The sequence below is a fragment of the Nelusetta ayraudi genome, unplaced genomic scaffold, assembly GCF_046127955.1.
Source record: "Nelusetta ayraudi isolate G7.1 ecotype Tasmania unplaced genomic scaffold, CSIRO-AGI_Nayr_v1 ptg000042l, whole genome shotgun sequence".
NCBI classification, from domain to species: Eukaryota; Metazoa; Chordata; class Actinopteri; order Tetraodontiformes; family Monacanthidae; genus Nelusetta; species Nelusetta ayraudi.
In genome coordinates, this window is record NW_027466092.1 from 18,747,501 (window position 1) to 18,761,505 (window position 14,005).

At 48.2% G+C, this 14,005-nt stretch overlaps 1 protein-coding gene across 3 annotated transcripts in view; it reads left to right on the forward strand.

Annotated features, from left to right (window-relative positions):
• dlg4b (discs, large homolog 4b (Drosophila)) overlaps positions 1 to 12,660 on the forward strand; it is a 14,329-nt gene extending 1,669 nt beyond the window's left edge. For 2 of the 3 annotated variants that reach the window (XM_076035217.1, XM_076035220.1), the window contains 17 exons: positions 1,963 to 2,088; positions 5,839 to 5,889; positions 6,468 to 6,592; positions 6,697 to 6,866; positions 7,908 to 8,044; positions 8,129 to 8,279; positions 8,680 to 8,948; positions 9,086 to 9,188; positions 9,782 to 9,878; positions 9,965 to 10,141; positions 10,224 to 10,261; positions 10,336 to 10,383; positions 10,479 to 10,580; positions 10,684 to 10,856; positions 10,943 to 11,052; positions 11,199 to 11,290; positions 11,398 to 12,660. In XM_076035217.1, coding sequence (XP_075891332.1) covers positions 1,963 to 2,088; positions 5,839 to 5,889; positions 6,468 to 6,592; positions 6,697 to 6,866; positions 7,908 to 8,044; positions 8,129 to 8,279; positions 8,680 to 8,948; positions 9,086 to 9,188; positions 9,782 to 9,878; positions 9,965 to 10,141; positions 10,224 to 10,261; positions 10,336 to 10,383; positions 10,479 to 10,580; positions 10,684 to 10,856; positions 10,943 to 11,052; positions 11,199 to 11,290; positions 11,398 to 11,504 — 2,076 coding nt within the window. In that variant the 3' untranslated portion in view covers positions 11,505 to 12,660. Of the gene's footprint in view, positions 1 to 1,962; positions 2,089 to 3,222; positions 3,752 to 5,838; positions 5,890 to 6,467; positions 6,593 to 6,696; positions 6,867 to 7,907; positions 8,045 to 8,128; positions 8,280 to 8,679; positions 8,949 to 9,085; positions 9,189 to 9,781; positions 9,879 to 9,964; positions 10,142 to 10,223; positions 10,262 to 10,335; positions 10,384 to 10,478; positions 10,581 to 10,683; positions 10,857 to 10,942; positions 11,053 to 11,198; positions 11,291 to 11,397 lie in introns of those variants that run through there. The other variant, XM_076035218.1, reaches the window with a different exon arrangement.
• Positions 12,661 to 14,005: the final 1,345 nt, after the last annotated feature.

Genomic DNA, 14,005 nt, shown 5'->3' on the forward strand with positions numbered 1-14,005 from the left:
ATACCTGGACCAATCATCTGTCAGCACAGGTGTCCAGCTCCATTCTATAGTCAGTGCGTCCACAGAGGTGGCGTAGCAACACTCAGTGTCTGCGCTTTTTGTTATTTGAAAGGCCAATATTTCCCGAGCCACACGGGATGTGATGACATCGGAATTCAGACATCTCCAATGGCATCAGCAGCAACAGCTGGGCACAACATTCAGTGTTCCCACCAAGTCTAGCAACAAATAACTTAGTCTCCACTGTCTCAGCTCACTGTGTAACTCCTGTTAATCTCTCAAGTTTCACTGGGAGCAGGACAGCTTGACGTTGTGTCTGTCCCAGCGTTGGCCATTGTCTGCACATGTTCCTCTACATCAGCGTTGTTTCAACCTTTTTTCAGCCATGGCACAGTTTTTACATTGAAAAAAATCCCATGGCACCAAAAATATTATGAATTATACTTTTAGCCTCAAAATGACAGCATCGTCTCTTTGTTTATCTATAGTTACTCAGTGTGAAACCTGGGCACCCAAAGCTGATATCCTGGGAGGAATTGAGGAAAATAGACAGCCGCAGTCGCTCCATCACGGAATGTTAATTTTTTTAGACCAATTAGGTGAAATTGAACAGTTTTTCTTGATATTATCTTATGGTACACTCGTGTGCAGTGGCACAGTGGTTCTTAGACACTGCTCTACATCATACTGATATTTCTGCTTCACTCTGGAACACATAAAGAAAATTCTCTTAATTTCAGCTGAATAGATGGATAGAAGTTAGAAACAGCGTTGAAAATGTTACATACGTACAGAATACATACGACTACATCACTACAGCTCACACAGTCATGCACCTGCACACACCAACCTCTGTTGTGTTTAACACTGGCTCTTTCTCTCAGCTCCTGCTCAGACTAGAAGTAAACTGTCTGAACACGAGCAGTTGTTGAGGTAGTTGTGAATCCAGCAGTGAGTGGAGTCTCACTACAACCACCACCACAGCACTAAAACCGCAATCATATTGAGAGCACTTAGATGGACCACAGAAGTAGTGCCAACCAATTAAATTCAGCCAAACTCACTGAAAGTTCAATGCATCTGTCACTTTGTCCAAAGTCACAGACTCCTGCTAGTACAACTGACTGCATTCCACTTAGCTCCCAGGTTAGTGTCGTTCCAAATCGCACACTTCCACCTTGTTCAAACAGGAAGTGACAGTTTTCAACTGCTTCTTCTTGGACAACTTCTTCCTCTTCTTCCTCTTCTTCTTCTTCTTCTTCTTCTGCGCCAGCTTAATAATGTACATTAATGCAAGACAGTATTTTATACAAAACATAACACACATTAACCAAACACAGCAAACAATATGTTGTGTAGCCAGGAGCACATTCACTAGGGGGGAAAATTCACTAGGAACAATACACCGCTTCCACTATTGTATTTTCACATTCAGTGTGAACACATACTTGTACATTCAGAATTTGGCGTGTTCAGCACAGAGGTATGTGAGCTGGAACATCCCGAGACGTTGCACTGAAAACATGTTTGTTGAAACAAACTGTGTTTCTTATTCTTCTGAGGCACTCGCCCCCACTTTGTTAGCATGGTTTCATATTAGTGTTACATTGTTATCCTCGTTTTGTTAGGTTCGTCACAGTGGATGCTAGCGTTGCTAATACCACAGTTGTGTTTCTCAGCATGGAGGTTCGACTGCGCAATTATGAATAGCCGTCGGCGCATTTTGATCACAGTGATCCCCTCGTACAGATCTGTCCTGGGAATGGTCAGCTCTGGTATGTGCCATTTGGACCTGAACCTGGTCTGCAGATGTCTCATGTGACATTATCAGTCCAAATATTCAAGTGTTTTCTATCGATCTACGTCTCAATGGTGTCTCAATCCGATAGTTGCCGTCACCAAAGTTTCACCGTGTCCCAAGGCGCCCAACGCTAATGCCTGATGTCCTGCGTGTCTCTGCAGAAATATCGTTACCAGGACGATGAGACTCCGCCTGTCGACTCCAGCCCCAGTCACATGACCCACGGACGCAGCACAGAGTTGAGCCACGCCCACCTGGACGGATATACACACCCCGCAGCAATCACCGTATGCCCAAATGCACCATTACACAACACTTTGATGTAGGGAAGTACACACTGCGGCCATGTATTTTCACGTGCGGCCAACCAATCAGCAAGAGCGTTCAGTCTTCTGATTGGTTGAGTGACTATCCAGTGGCATGCAAAGCAAAGTTTTGTCTACAATACTGACTTTTGCTTTTTAATTGGGAAACAGTCTAGCTAGCTTGTACCAGGCCGTGAGGTCACTGGAGGCATACTAGTGTTGTGAGACATTGGCTATCTGTGAAACTGTGAATCGGATATCTTGCTGCCTGGCACATGCTCTTGAGGATTCCTTGAGTGGCACTTTGAGAAGGGGATGGTGTAAGCAAGAGAGGTTTGGTATGTCTGTGAGGAGCATTCCAGCCTCCCAGAGTTCTTCAGGAAGGTACCTTCAGCCTTCAGGCTCATGTTGGAAACTCTTGAGGTTCTCGTGTTGTTCATAGGTGAAGCTTCCTCAAAATTCTTTGACATTGCTTGAAACATCCTTGGAGATGTCAGCCATCGAAGAAGGTCTGCAGAAGCTCCAGTTTTTGGGAAGTTGGTCCTGTGGCTGAGGCGGCCCGGGAGACCCTCAGAGAGGTTCCCGCAGTCCTTGAAGGTCAATGAAATTACCGGGCTTGTGTTTTGGAGGGGCTTGAAAAGACCTGAAATGATGGCCAAAGGTTCTGGGTTCTTAAAGAGGTCTTGGAACACGACCACACTCACTCACTCACACACACACACACACACACACACACACACACACACACACACGTACACGCACGTACACGTGCGCACGCACACACACATACACATACACACACACTCCTGTCTTTTCTGCCTTTTTTTCTACAGTCGTTGCCTTGGCAACAACATGGAGAATGAAGGGAGGGGGGACGAGCGATGGGGGCTGTTACCATGGCAACAACATTAGCCTGAATAAGTATGTGTCTGTGTTCTTCCTCCCTCTCTCTCTCTCTCTCTCTCTCTCTCTCTCTTTTCTCTCTGTCTCACCCACCCAACGGCCATGTGACATCACAAAGGGGAGGGGATTCCTTCAGAAAGGGATAGAGAGAGGTAGAGGCATAGAGAGAGAGAGGGAGAGAGAGAGAGAGAAGGTGATGTGCAGTGAGGCAGAGAAGTGAGAGAGAGAGAGAGAGAGAGAGAGAGAGAGAGAGAGAGAGAGAGAGCAAAAGAGCGGAGGAGGAAGGAGAGATGACAGAGGGCAAGTGAGCGGGGAACAGCCTCTCTCTCTCTTTTCTTCTCTTTCGGGGAGGTTTTCTTCTTCGCCTCGTCGTCTCGCCTTCATCCCTCTGTCTTCGTCTCCTCTGAGGCCTTCATCCTTCATCCACCTCTCCGCCCCGCGCTGCACCGGGGCTGACGGAGGGATGAGCCGCCGGTCGGTCATGTCTAGGGCAGGGAACCGGCCCCCGCGATCCTAACGAGTCGCTCTCCTCCTGCTCTCCTCCTGCTCTCCTCTGCCTCCGTTTGCCCGTTAATTATTCATCCGTCACTCCATCAGCCTTTATGTAACGGCCCGACGAGAGAGAGAGTGAGAGAGAGGGAGACAGGAAGTGATGTTTGTGTCCGTGTGGTACGCCAAGAAGATGGGACGCAGATTCATCAACAACGTGAGGAAGGCAAAGAGACACAGGCAGAGGATGATGGTAGGAACCGCTGGGCGCTAACAGCCGACACAGCTTCTTTTAGCGCGTAGTTGGCCGCGATTGGATGGGGGGAGGGGGCACTGTTGGGTCCAATCATGATATGAGCGGGTCATCTAGCGTTTCCATGTCTGATTGGTTTGATTAATTGTGACCGATCTGAGATTTCCAGATTTATCGTTTTTTTTTTTCATTAATTGGCTTTGTTGTCATTGCTGTTGACCTCTACCCTTGTGGGTGTAGCTAATTCTAGTTAGCGACCTGAGCGTTGTCTCTTGCTTTCTTTCATTTTTTTTCCTCTTTTTTGACCATCTGTATCTGTATGGTTATGATGTGTCTTGAGAGGAGCGTCAATGTTGAGGTTTAGTCTGAGTCACTGACTGTGCTACCAGTCACCAATGCATGGCCAACAAGAAATTCTGAGATCATTCTAGTGGCTTTTCACTGAAAGTGTTGTGGTAGTTCTGATGACCAAACCCTTTTTTTTTAGCTGTATATTAAGTGAAGAAAATAGTTTATTCTGCTTTCGCAGGAATACACATAACATGAGGTTTACATCTTCAGTAGTCTCAATTAGCTTTTATATCTAAGCAAAAAAACAAAACAAAAAAAAATAAAATAAACATAATCATTCATTTTCATTCATTCATTCATTCATCTTCTATACCTGCTTATTACTATTCAGGGTCACGGGGGTCTGCAGGAGCCTATCCCAGCTGTCTTAGGGCGAAGGCATAAACATAATGTTAACTCAAATTTTGACTTAAACAGAAGAGCTCATTGTAATCTATCAGCTCCAAATGGAGCGAGTTGGTCAACCTTTAGTCTGATGCAAAACTTTAAACCTTCACAGCGGTGGGTTATTAATCTTCTATTAGTTGTTAGCTTCTGGGCTACTTGCCTAAATTGTCATAATCCCTTAAACTGTTTTTAACCCCCGTGATAGTAATATTTTAGCTTTGAAGAGAACTAGAACAATCAGAGTCAGTACTGTGAGCGTCAATAGCAATTCACACTATGACTTCAGCTGTAACCGTCATAGAGTCTGTTGAGCCCAGTGGAGCTTTAGCGTAGCTTGCGTTTGCTAATAATAACATCAGTGACTCTGGGGTCATTAGCATGGCTATTGGCTACAAACTGGAAAACCTTGTTCTCTCAGCATCCAGCAGTTTGCACAAGTAGAGTAACATCTGGTTTGTGTGTGCGTGTGTGTGTGTGCGTGCGTGTGTGTGTGTGTGTGTGTGTGTGTGTGTGTGTGTGTGTGTGTGTGTGTGTGTGTGTGTGTGTGTTTGGAGGGCACTACACTGAGAGAGAGAGAGAAAGGGAGAGAGGGAGAGAGAGAGGGAAAGGTGTCCTGGGAGATGAGGAGTGCTTTAATTAATTCACAGAGAACGGTAACGCAGTCTCTCTCTCTCTCCCTCTCTCCAGCTGTCAGTCTATCTCTCTCGCCCCCTCTCCCTCTGTTATGTAACTATGCTAAAGCTCCCTTGTCCAACACTCTTCAGAGACAAAAAGCGCTAAGTGAGCCGTGTGTGTGCGTTGTAGCGCTGACAGCTGCGACGCTGTCTCACCTCCTCCTGAAGCGTTCCGCCAGGCCCACAGCTGTTCCTCTCACGCTGACGCCCGCCGCTCCAGAAAACACACTGACAAAAAAAACATTGTTTGCGGAGCGACTGTAGCACTCCGACTGTTGTCAGCTGGTGCTTAGGCGAGTGCCAGGAACACCTGCCCACACCCACCGCCGCCGCCGGCTCTTTGGCACCATCCAAGATCAACTGTGGCCACTGCGATCGGTCTTCTAGGTTGTAAGGTGTGCGCTCACAACTCAGCTAGTATCAGTTACGCCTGAATGCTGCAGCAACCAGTTAAAATCATTCCAGGCCCTACGTCCGTAGAACCTGGACCTGCAGGAGCGACAAACAGGAAGTGATGTTGTGGCCATAATTAATACCACAGAATGTTGTTCTGTACTGTGGCTACAGTCACAGTTGCTGTGGTAACCGGCCTCCTGAGGGCTGAGCAGCTGTTGCCATGGAGTCGCTATGGAGACCGGATCATGTGATGTAACATGTGTTGGTTTCTTTTTGCAGATGAACGGTTCAGAAGGAGAGCTGGAGTACGAAGAGATCACACTGGAGAGGGTGAGACACACGCACACAGATTATTTTGTGTAAAGTTGCTGCATATTAACACACACACACACACACGCACACACACACACACAGTCTTTTTTGTGCAGAGTTGCTGCATATTAAGACACACAGAGACACACACAGCCTTTTTTGTGTAAAGTTGCTACATGTTAAGACACACACAAAAACACACACACACAAACACACACACACATACTGTGTTTGAGTGGTCCCGAAATAAAATCTACCCGGCGACATCAGCCCTTTATTTTTAGCTCCTCGCCAGTTATTTCAGGAAGCAGAACCTTTTGGATGTGCTGCGTCACCAAGAAAGATCTGATCACACCCTGATCCATGTGGACAGCCGCACGCGGCCACTTTGAATGCTAATGTGATCATGAAAGAACGACTCCCGACACCAGGCAGTTGTAAAAAACGCTAAAATCCAGGAGCGTTTTCAACCCCTGCTGTGCAAAAAAACAAAACATTGTTCCTGACAGCCAAACTGAGCAGTAACAGTTCCAGTGTCAGTTTTAAAATGACCCGTTGTGTGTGTGTGTGTGTGTGTGTGTGTGTGTGTGTGTCAGGGGAACTCTGGTCTGGGATTCAGCATAGCAGGAGGAACTGATAACCCTCACATTGGAGATGACCCATCCATCTTCATCACAAAGATCATCCCAGGCGGTGCGGCAGCCCAGGACGGGCGCCTCAGGTACGTCACCTGAATGAAGCCCAGGGGGGGCACCTGTGAGCCGAGTCTGACAACCAACCAACACCAGTGTGTGTGTGTGTGTGTGTGTGTGTGTGCGCATGCAGGGTGAACGACAGCATTGTCTTTGTGAACGATGTGGACGTGCGCGAGGTCACTCACTCCATCGCTGTGGAGGCTTTGAAGGAGGCGGGGCCTGTGGTCAGGCTATACGTCCTACGGCGACGTCCGCCCAGCGAACGAATCACTCAAATCAAACTGATGAAGGGACCCAAAGGTGAGACGCCTCTCCTCGAAGCGGTTGCTCTAAGCGCAGCTAGTGGTTGTTTTCAGCATGTCGGTTACAGTCACTATGGCAACGTACGGTTTATCATCAGGCTTTGTAGAACTTGGAAGAGTTTTCTTATTATTCAGTACTGTCCACAATGTGATTTCTCCGCTTTAACCTCCCATTAAAAAAAGTTCCCTGTTGTTTCCATGTAACCCTTTTTGCTCTTTAAAGATTAAGTGTGTAATATTTTGAGGTTTTGAAGTCAATCAAGTGGCTCCATGTTAGTTTGCTGGGTTCTTCAACTTAACTTCCTCTCCTGAGCTTGCCAGTGAACTAAACTTTTTGACTGGTGGGTCACAAATTTGACAGAGGGGCCGGAGCAGGAGCAGGTGGATGGGGTGTTTTGGAGACCCACCTCATAGGAGAAAAAAATGTATCATGGAATATGTAGAAAACGAGCTTTGATGTCTGAACAAAAATGTTGTTCATTTTCAATAGACATTATTGTAACAAAATATTGTGTCTTTGAAGCCCCACGGTATTTAGCTCTTTATTGAAAACATGAAATACAGCCATGTTACTGCTTACTTACTATCAATATCAATTCTTCAGGTTCAGCGGGCCGGATTAAAAAGCTTAACGGGCCGCATATGGCCCCTGGGCCGTAGTTTGTCCATGGCCGGTTTATTTGAAGACATGAACAGTCACCCTAATTACAAAACGCACTGTCAAGTGGGCTGGATTGTCACACCGGGCTTCCTTAGAAATATATATGGTGGTGAAAGATGGCAGCTAACTGGAAACAAGGCCCTTGCCCTACGTACATTCTTATATACTGTACATATAACGGCCATGCTAAGGGTAGGAAAACCAAAAGACTTTTATTGTTCTGCAATCATACACTTTTATTAATGTATTTATGAGCTTTAACCAATATAAAAAATCGTAAATCAAGCCAAAGAGGACACACTGGACCTGTAAAGAACTCATGAAAAAGTTCCAGATGACATCTGAGCGAGCGGTGACTTGAGTGACGACTGTGTGCAGGCCTGGGCTTCAGTATCGCCGGCGGTGTGGGAAACCAGCACGTTCCCGGCGACAACAGCATCTATGTGACCAAGATCATCGAGGGGGGCGCCGCCCACCGCGATGGACGGCTACAGATTGGGGACAAAATACTGGCCGTAAGTCGTAGATGCACACCCTTCACCCGTCTGATGCCACGGATCAACCCGCCTGTGAGACTGACCTTTGACCCCCATCGGCAGGTGAACCACATGTCCCTGGAGGACATCCTCCACGAGGACGCCGTGTCCGCCCTGAAGAACACGGGGGAGGTCGTCTACCTCAAGGTGGCCACGCCCACTTCACAGTACATCCACCCGGCCGATCGGTACAGCCCCCCCGATCTGACCAGTTGTACGTGAGCCTGGCAGCGTCCACCCCGAACCGCAGGAAGTTTGTAGTTAGACATCACGAGGGCAGCGTTTTTCAACCTTTGTTGAGCCACGGCACATTTTTTACATTGAAAAAAATTCTATGGCACCCCACCAACCAAATATATCATTAAAATGACACTTTTTTCCAAATAACGACAATATAATGTCTTCATTTATTTATACTCAGTCAGTGTGAAAGGAAAAGGAAAATAGGAAAATAGACATATGTATGTATATATATATATATGTATATTTATATATATATATATATATATATATAAGCTATTATCACAGTATACTAGTGTGACGTGGCACAGTGGTTGAAAAACACTGGCCTAGGGTGATGGGACACAACAGCCTCACTCTCACTCTGTTCACAGCTTACATGGAGCCCGACTACATGTGCGATTACCCACAAGCCCTACCCCCGCCGTCGCCGCGCCGCTACTCGCCCATCTCCCGCGGCATGCTGGGCGAGGACGACTACTCCCGCGAGCCCCGCAGGGTTTGCGTGCAGCGCGGCTCCACCGGCCTCGGCTTCAATATCGTGGGGGGCGAGGATGGTGAGGGCATCTTCATCTCCTTCATCCTGGCCGGAGGACCTGCTGACCTGAGCGGTGAGCTTCGCAAGGGCGATCAGATCCTCAGCGTAAGTCCTCGTTTCAGCGCCCCCTGCTGGGTCGGAGTGTAAAACGGAACAGTTTGTCTGTGATTTTACACATTAGATTGTCTGACATGTTTGATTCTACCGTGTGTGTGTGTCTGTCTGTCTGTGTGTGTGTGTAGGTAAATGGTGTGGACCTTAGGTACGCCACCCATGAACAGGCAGCAGCAGCTTTGAAGAATGCCGGACAGTCGGTTACCATAGTAGCGCAGTACAGACCTGAAGGTAAATCCACAGCACCGGTTTGACTCTGGTACCACAGAATTAAAAAAAAAAAAGAAATCGCATGACGGTCATTTTCAGTTGGGTCAAGATCAAGCCCCTAGGATCCAATATGGTGGCCAAATTATTTCAGTAGAGTTGCTCACCCAGAGCATTTGCCGAAAAAAAAGATGTGGGATTTCGGGTTCCTGCTTCTACATTGTGCGGCAGTGTAGCAGTCATGTTACTTCCCATCATTCTGTAACTCACGTGATGCATCAGGACGCATTAGCCAATCAGATCAAGTCGAGACATAGCGTGTTTAAGGCTGTGACGTCTTGCTGGGAATAAACTCTTTTCTGGGGATTTTCTGGCCTTTACATTTTTTGATAGATTAGCGTCTACATTAGAAAGATTTATCATTTCAGGTCTCAGTCGTCCTGCCAGCTGTTTTATAGGCGTTTCTTTTAGCATTGTGGTCTATTGGAGAATACTTTTGGGCCACGTGGCTGCAGTTCTTCGAGTGGCCACAGGAAAAAAAACAAAAAACAAAGCAAATGGGTGTGTGTGTGTGTGTGTGTGTGTGTGTGTGTGTGTGTGTGTGTGTGTGTGTGCAGAGTACAGTCGCTTTGAAGCTAAAATCCATGACCTGAGGGAGCAGATGATGAACAGCACGTCTGGGAGTCTGAGAGCCAACCGCAGCTTCTACATCAGGTAGAGTGCTTGAAGCCAAGCGACTGCTCACCACACCCTCGTCCAGCAGACACCCCGACTGTAACCGCGTCTCCGCTGGCTTCCAGGGCCTTGTTCGACTATGACAAGCAGTGGGACTGCGGCGTCCTCTCGCAGGCTCTGGATTTTAACTTCGGGGAGGTTCTCCACGTGATAGAAAGCGCGGATGACGAGTGGTGGCAGGCCAGGCGAGTCAACCAGCAGGGAGAGCTGGAGGAGCTGGGATATATCCCGTCCAAACACAGGTGAGCGCAACACGCAGATGCAGCGACGGCACCACAGCGATGTTTTCGCCGTACAAAACGCCTGTGTTGCTTGTCCTTGCAGAGTGGAGAGAAAGGAGTGGTCGCGACTGAAGAACAAAGGTGAGGTGAAGGAAGTGTCCGAATGTGCCGACGAAGGGAGCAGCTGTTTGTGACATCGTCTTTTCTCCTTACAGGTAGAGAGGCCTTCGTCAACAGCTATGAGCTGATCACCCAGATTGAAGGTTAGCGCTTGACCGTCGGCCGCACGGCCGCTAAAATGATCAAAGTCACAAGGATCCAAAATTCGTTGTAAGTAATGTCTGCTGTCCATCTGTAGTGGACTACGCCCGTCCTGTCATCATCCTGGGCCCAACCAAAGACCGCGTCAATGACGACCTACTGTCCGAGTTTCCCGACAAGTTCGGCTCGTGCGTCCCGCGTAAGTGGCGCCCGACCCTCCCTACCCCCCCGGCCTTCAAACGGAGTTGCACGTCAGGTGAAACGAACAGGAAGTGAACCTTGTGACCTCCCCCCCCCCGCAGACACCACTCGTCCCCGGAGGGACTACGAGATGGACGGCCGCGACTACCACTTTGTGTCGTCGCGGGAGCAGATGGAGCGGGACATCCAGTCGCATCGCTTCATCGAGGCGGGACAATACAACAACCATCTGTACGGGACGTCGGTGCAGAGCGTCCGACAGGTGGCTGAACAGGTGAGTCCCGCCACCTCCCAGGTGGAGCTAGAGACAGCCGGAGGTAGTAGAGACACTGAGGTGCGGTTGTGTGTGTGTGTCTCCAGGGGAAGCACTGCATCCTGGATGTTTCTGCAAACGCAGTGAGGAGGCTCCAGGCGGCTCACCTCCACCCCATTGCCATCTTCATCCGCCCACGCTCCCTGGAGAACATCCTGTAAGTCATCCGAGGTCCCCGGGGGGGAGGCTCGCACAGTCATCTCACACAAGGGTCACAGTAAGGTCAGGGTTGGTTGGCGACAGAGAGCATTGGGAGTATGTGTTCATGTGTGTGTGTGTGTGTATGTGTGTGTGTGTGTACAGGGATCTGAACAAGCGTCTCTCGGAAGAGCAGGCGAGGAAAGCTCTGGATAGAGCCATCAAACTGGAGCAGGACTTCCTGGAATGTTTCACAGGTAGCAAAGCTGGTTGTGTGCTCTGTGTGTGTGTGTGGGCGGGTTTTTTTTACAGAGCAACGGATTGATTTGTGTGTGTGTGTGTGTGTGTGTGTGTGTGTGTGTAGCCATCGTCCACGGTGACAGCTTCGAGGAGGTGTACCACCAGGTGAAGATTGTCATCGAGGAGCAGAGCGGCCCTTACATCTGGGTCCCCGCCCGTGACAGACTTTGATTGGGCGCCGCCCACCGCGGCTCCGCCCCCAGCAACCCTCTCCCCAAATCCCTCCTGCTTCTGCTGAGAGTTGTGTAAGGTGACGGCGAGCAGATGTTTTCATTCTGTTTTCTTTGTGCAGGTGTGAGGGGGGGGGTAGGTTCAGGCCGGTTGGTTGATTGGTTGATTGATTGATTGATTCTGTTGGTTCATTAATCCTGTATTATCGGTACATATTGATCCAGAGGACTGTAGAGTTCAGTTGGTATTGAAGTATTTATTATATCCTATTTATTTATTGATTTATCTATTTATTTATGTGAAAATGCTGCGTGCGCGCATACGTGTGTACATGCGTGCGTGCGTGTGCGTATGTGTGCGTGTGTATGTTTGTGCGAGCATGTATGTATGCGTGTGCAGTGTACATAAAGACTTGTGTGACTGTAAATAAAATAATGGGGCTCAAACACACAGTCTATTCAGGGCTTAAAGTGTGAAACACTGGACTACAATACCCACAATCCTCATTTTTTGGTCTAACCTACTTCCTTTCCCCATTAACAAAAACGCCGCTGCACTTTGGGGACGACAACGTCCACAATGTCCCGCTTGGACGACTTCCTGTCACCCTTCTGGACAACAAAACCAAGAATCTTTTCCGTCAGCGACTGGCGGGACACTTTTGATGAACTTTAGACCGATGACCTCCTGTTTTTAAGACTGGACAAGGACTCGATTAACTACAGTTCCTAGCGCTAGTAAAGGACTACATTACCCACTCAGCTGCAGGACTGCCACTGTGTTCTGGACTACAGGATCCATAACCCCTGCTGTGAAGACTGATGGAAATCCAACACGGCTGACCAAAGTGGACGGTCGTGTGACATCAAACAATTATTCTATTATAAATAATCAGAATTACTGATGATGTAATACACACACACACACACACACACACACACACACACACACACACACACACACAGGGCGGGCTTACTCGAGGACATCTTTTCTTTCTGGGCACTGACTGACGTCACATTGATTACATCATATCTGAATATTATAGTCACACACTCACAGACACTGACACACAAATGAAGCTGCTGGCTTGTTGTAAAATAAAATGATTAGTTCTAAATGAAATTTATTGAATTGAAATAAATTCCGTATAAAAAGACAAACTCGCATGGTTCTCATTTAAAGGAGGCTGTGATGTCATTGGCTGATGTAGATTCATTGAACACCTTCACGTTTTCACCATCAAAGCGCCTGAATATTAACAGTGTTGCCTTGGATCGTGGTGTCTCCCTGATGTTCTGCTACTGGAAGCATCCATCCACAGCTGTGTCCCCCTGGCCAGGAATCTCCTTTAACAAGCCAGTGTGAGGAGCCACGAGCAGCCCGAGCTGCTCTGCGTTCTCCATAAACAGTTCCAGACAGGTGCACAAAGGACTACAAACACACTACAGTCACTCTACCTCTAAGAAAGGAAAGTAATTTGAATAATCTAGGAAAGTAATTCGACCAGCTCTCCGTCTAAAGCAGGGGTGGGCAATTATTTTTTGCAAAGGGCCACATGACAAACCTGAATCGTCTCGGTGGGCCACGGAAGTTTTGTCGACGGACCCGGGGGGGTGAAATCGCGCTTTCGTTGATGGGGACTGGGGAAACGCGCTATCGCTATCGTGCTAACGTGCTGACAAGCTTTCGGTGACGGCGGCGGGAGGGGTGGGTGGGTGATCAGCCTCACGCGGGCTGGACAGAGACACGCAGCGGGCCAGATGTGGCCCGCGGGCCGTACTTTGCCCAGGTCTGGTCTAAAGGGTCCGATGTCACCAAACCCAAGGGATTTTTACCCTATAGGAATTGGGAGATTGTTTGAGCTGGTGGTGAGGAGATTCGCCTTGCTTCTTACTGCCTCCATCCGGACGCCGACTCTGCTTGCTCTGATGGCACAGTCGATTGAATAGCCCTGAACCGGTGTTATGCCTAACAGCCACAGCAGCTCTCCTCTTAAGGATGCTGGCTTTTGGTAAATGCGAGGGGTTATTAAATGACTAGGATGAAAGCTCTAAGGATCTGTTGAATTTCAGGGGCTAGAATAAACTTACAGCACCGGCAGATGTTGAACACGCTGACTTCCTAACTTTTTACTACCATAGAAGTCCCAAAAAAGTGATGTCCACAACTTGGCTGTCTTAGAAAAAGGCTTTAGCTTGTTTCATGCTTTAGTGGCCTGTAGCTTGTCAATTCGGTCTTATTACGTGATGTTGCATATTTTTTGTGGGTGCCTGCCTGCATCCGGCCTATCACAAAGCCAGCAGCCTGGATTTGTGATTGCAGGCTTTAAAACTCACCGACTGATTTGGGGTTTCAGGTCCCCAGAAGGAGATACCTGAAGTCCATCACCTGTCAGGGTCATGAGAGTGTGGGGTACACTCATCCGTCTGTTCAGCAACAGAACCCACTGTACATGATTGTGAAACAGAGAGCTGTGGCAGCAACTAGCTGTTGCTAACTTT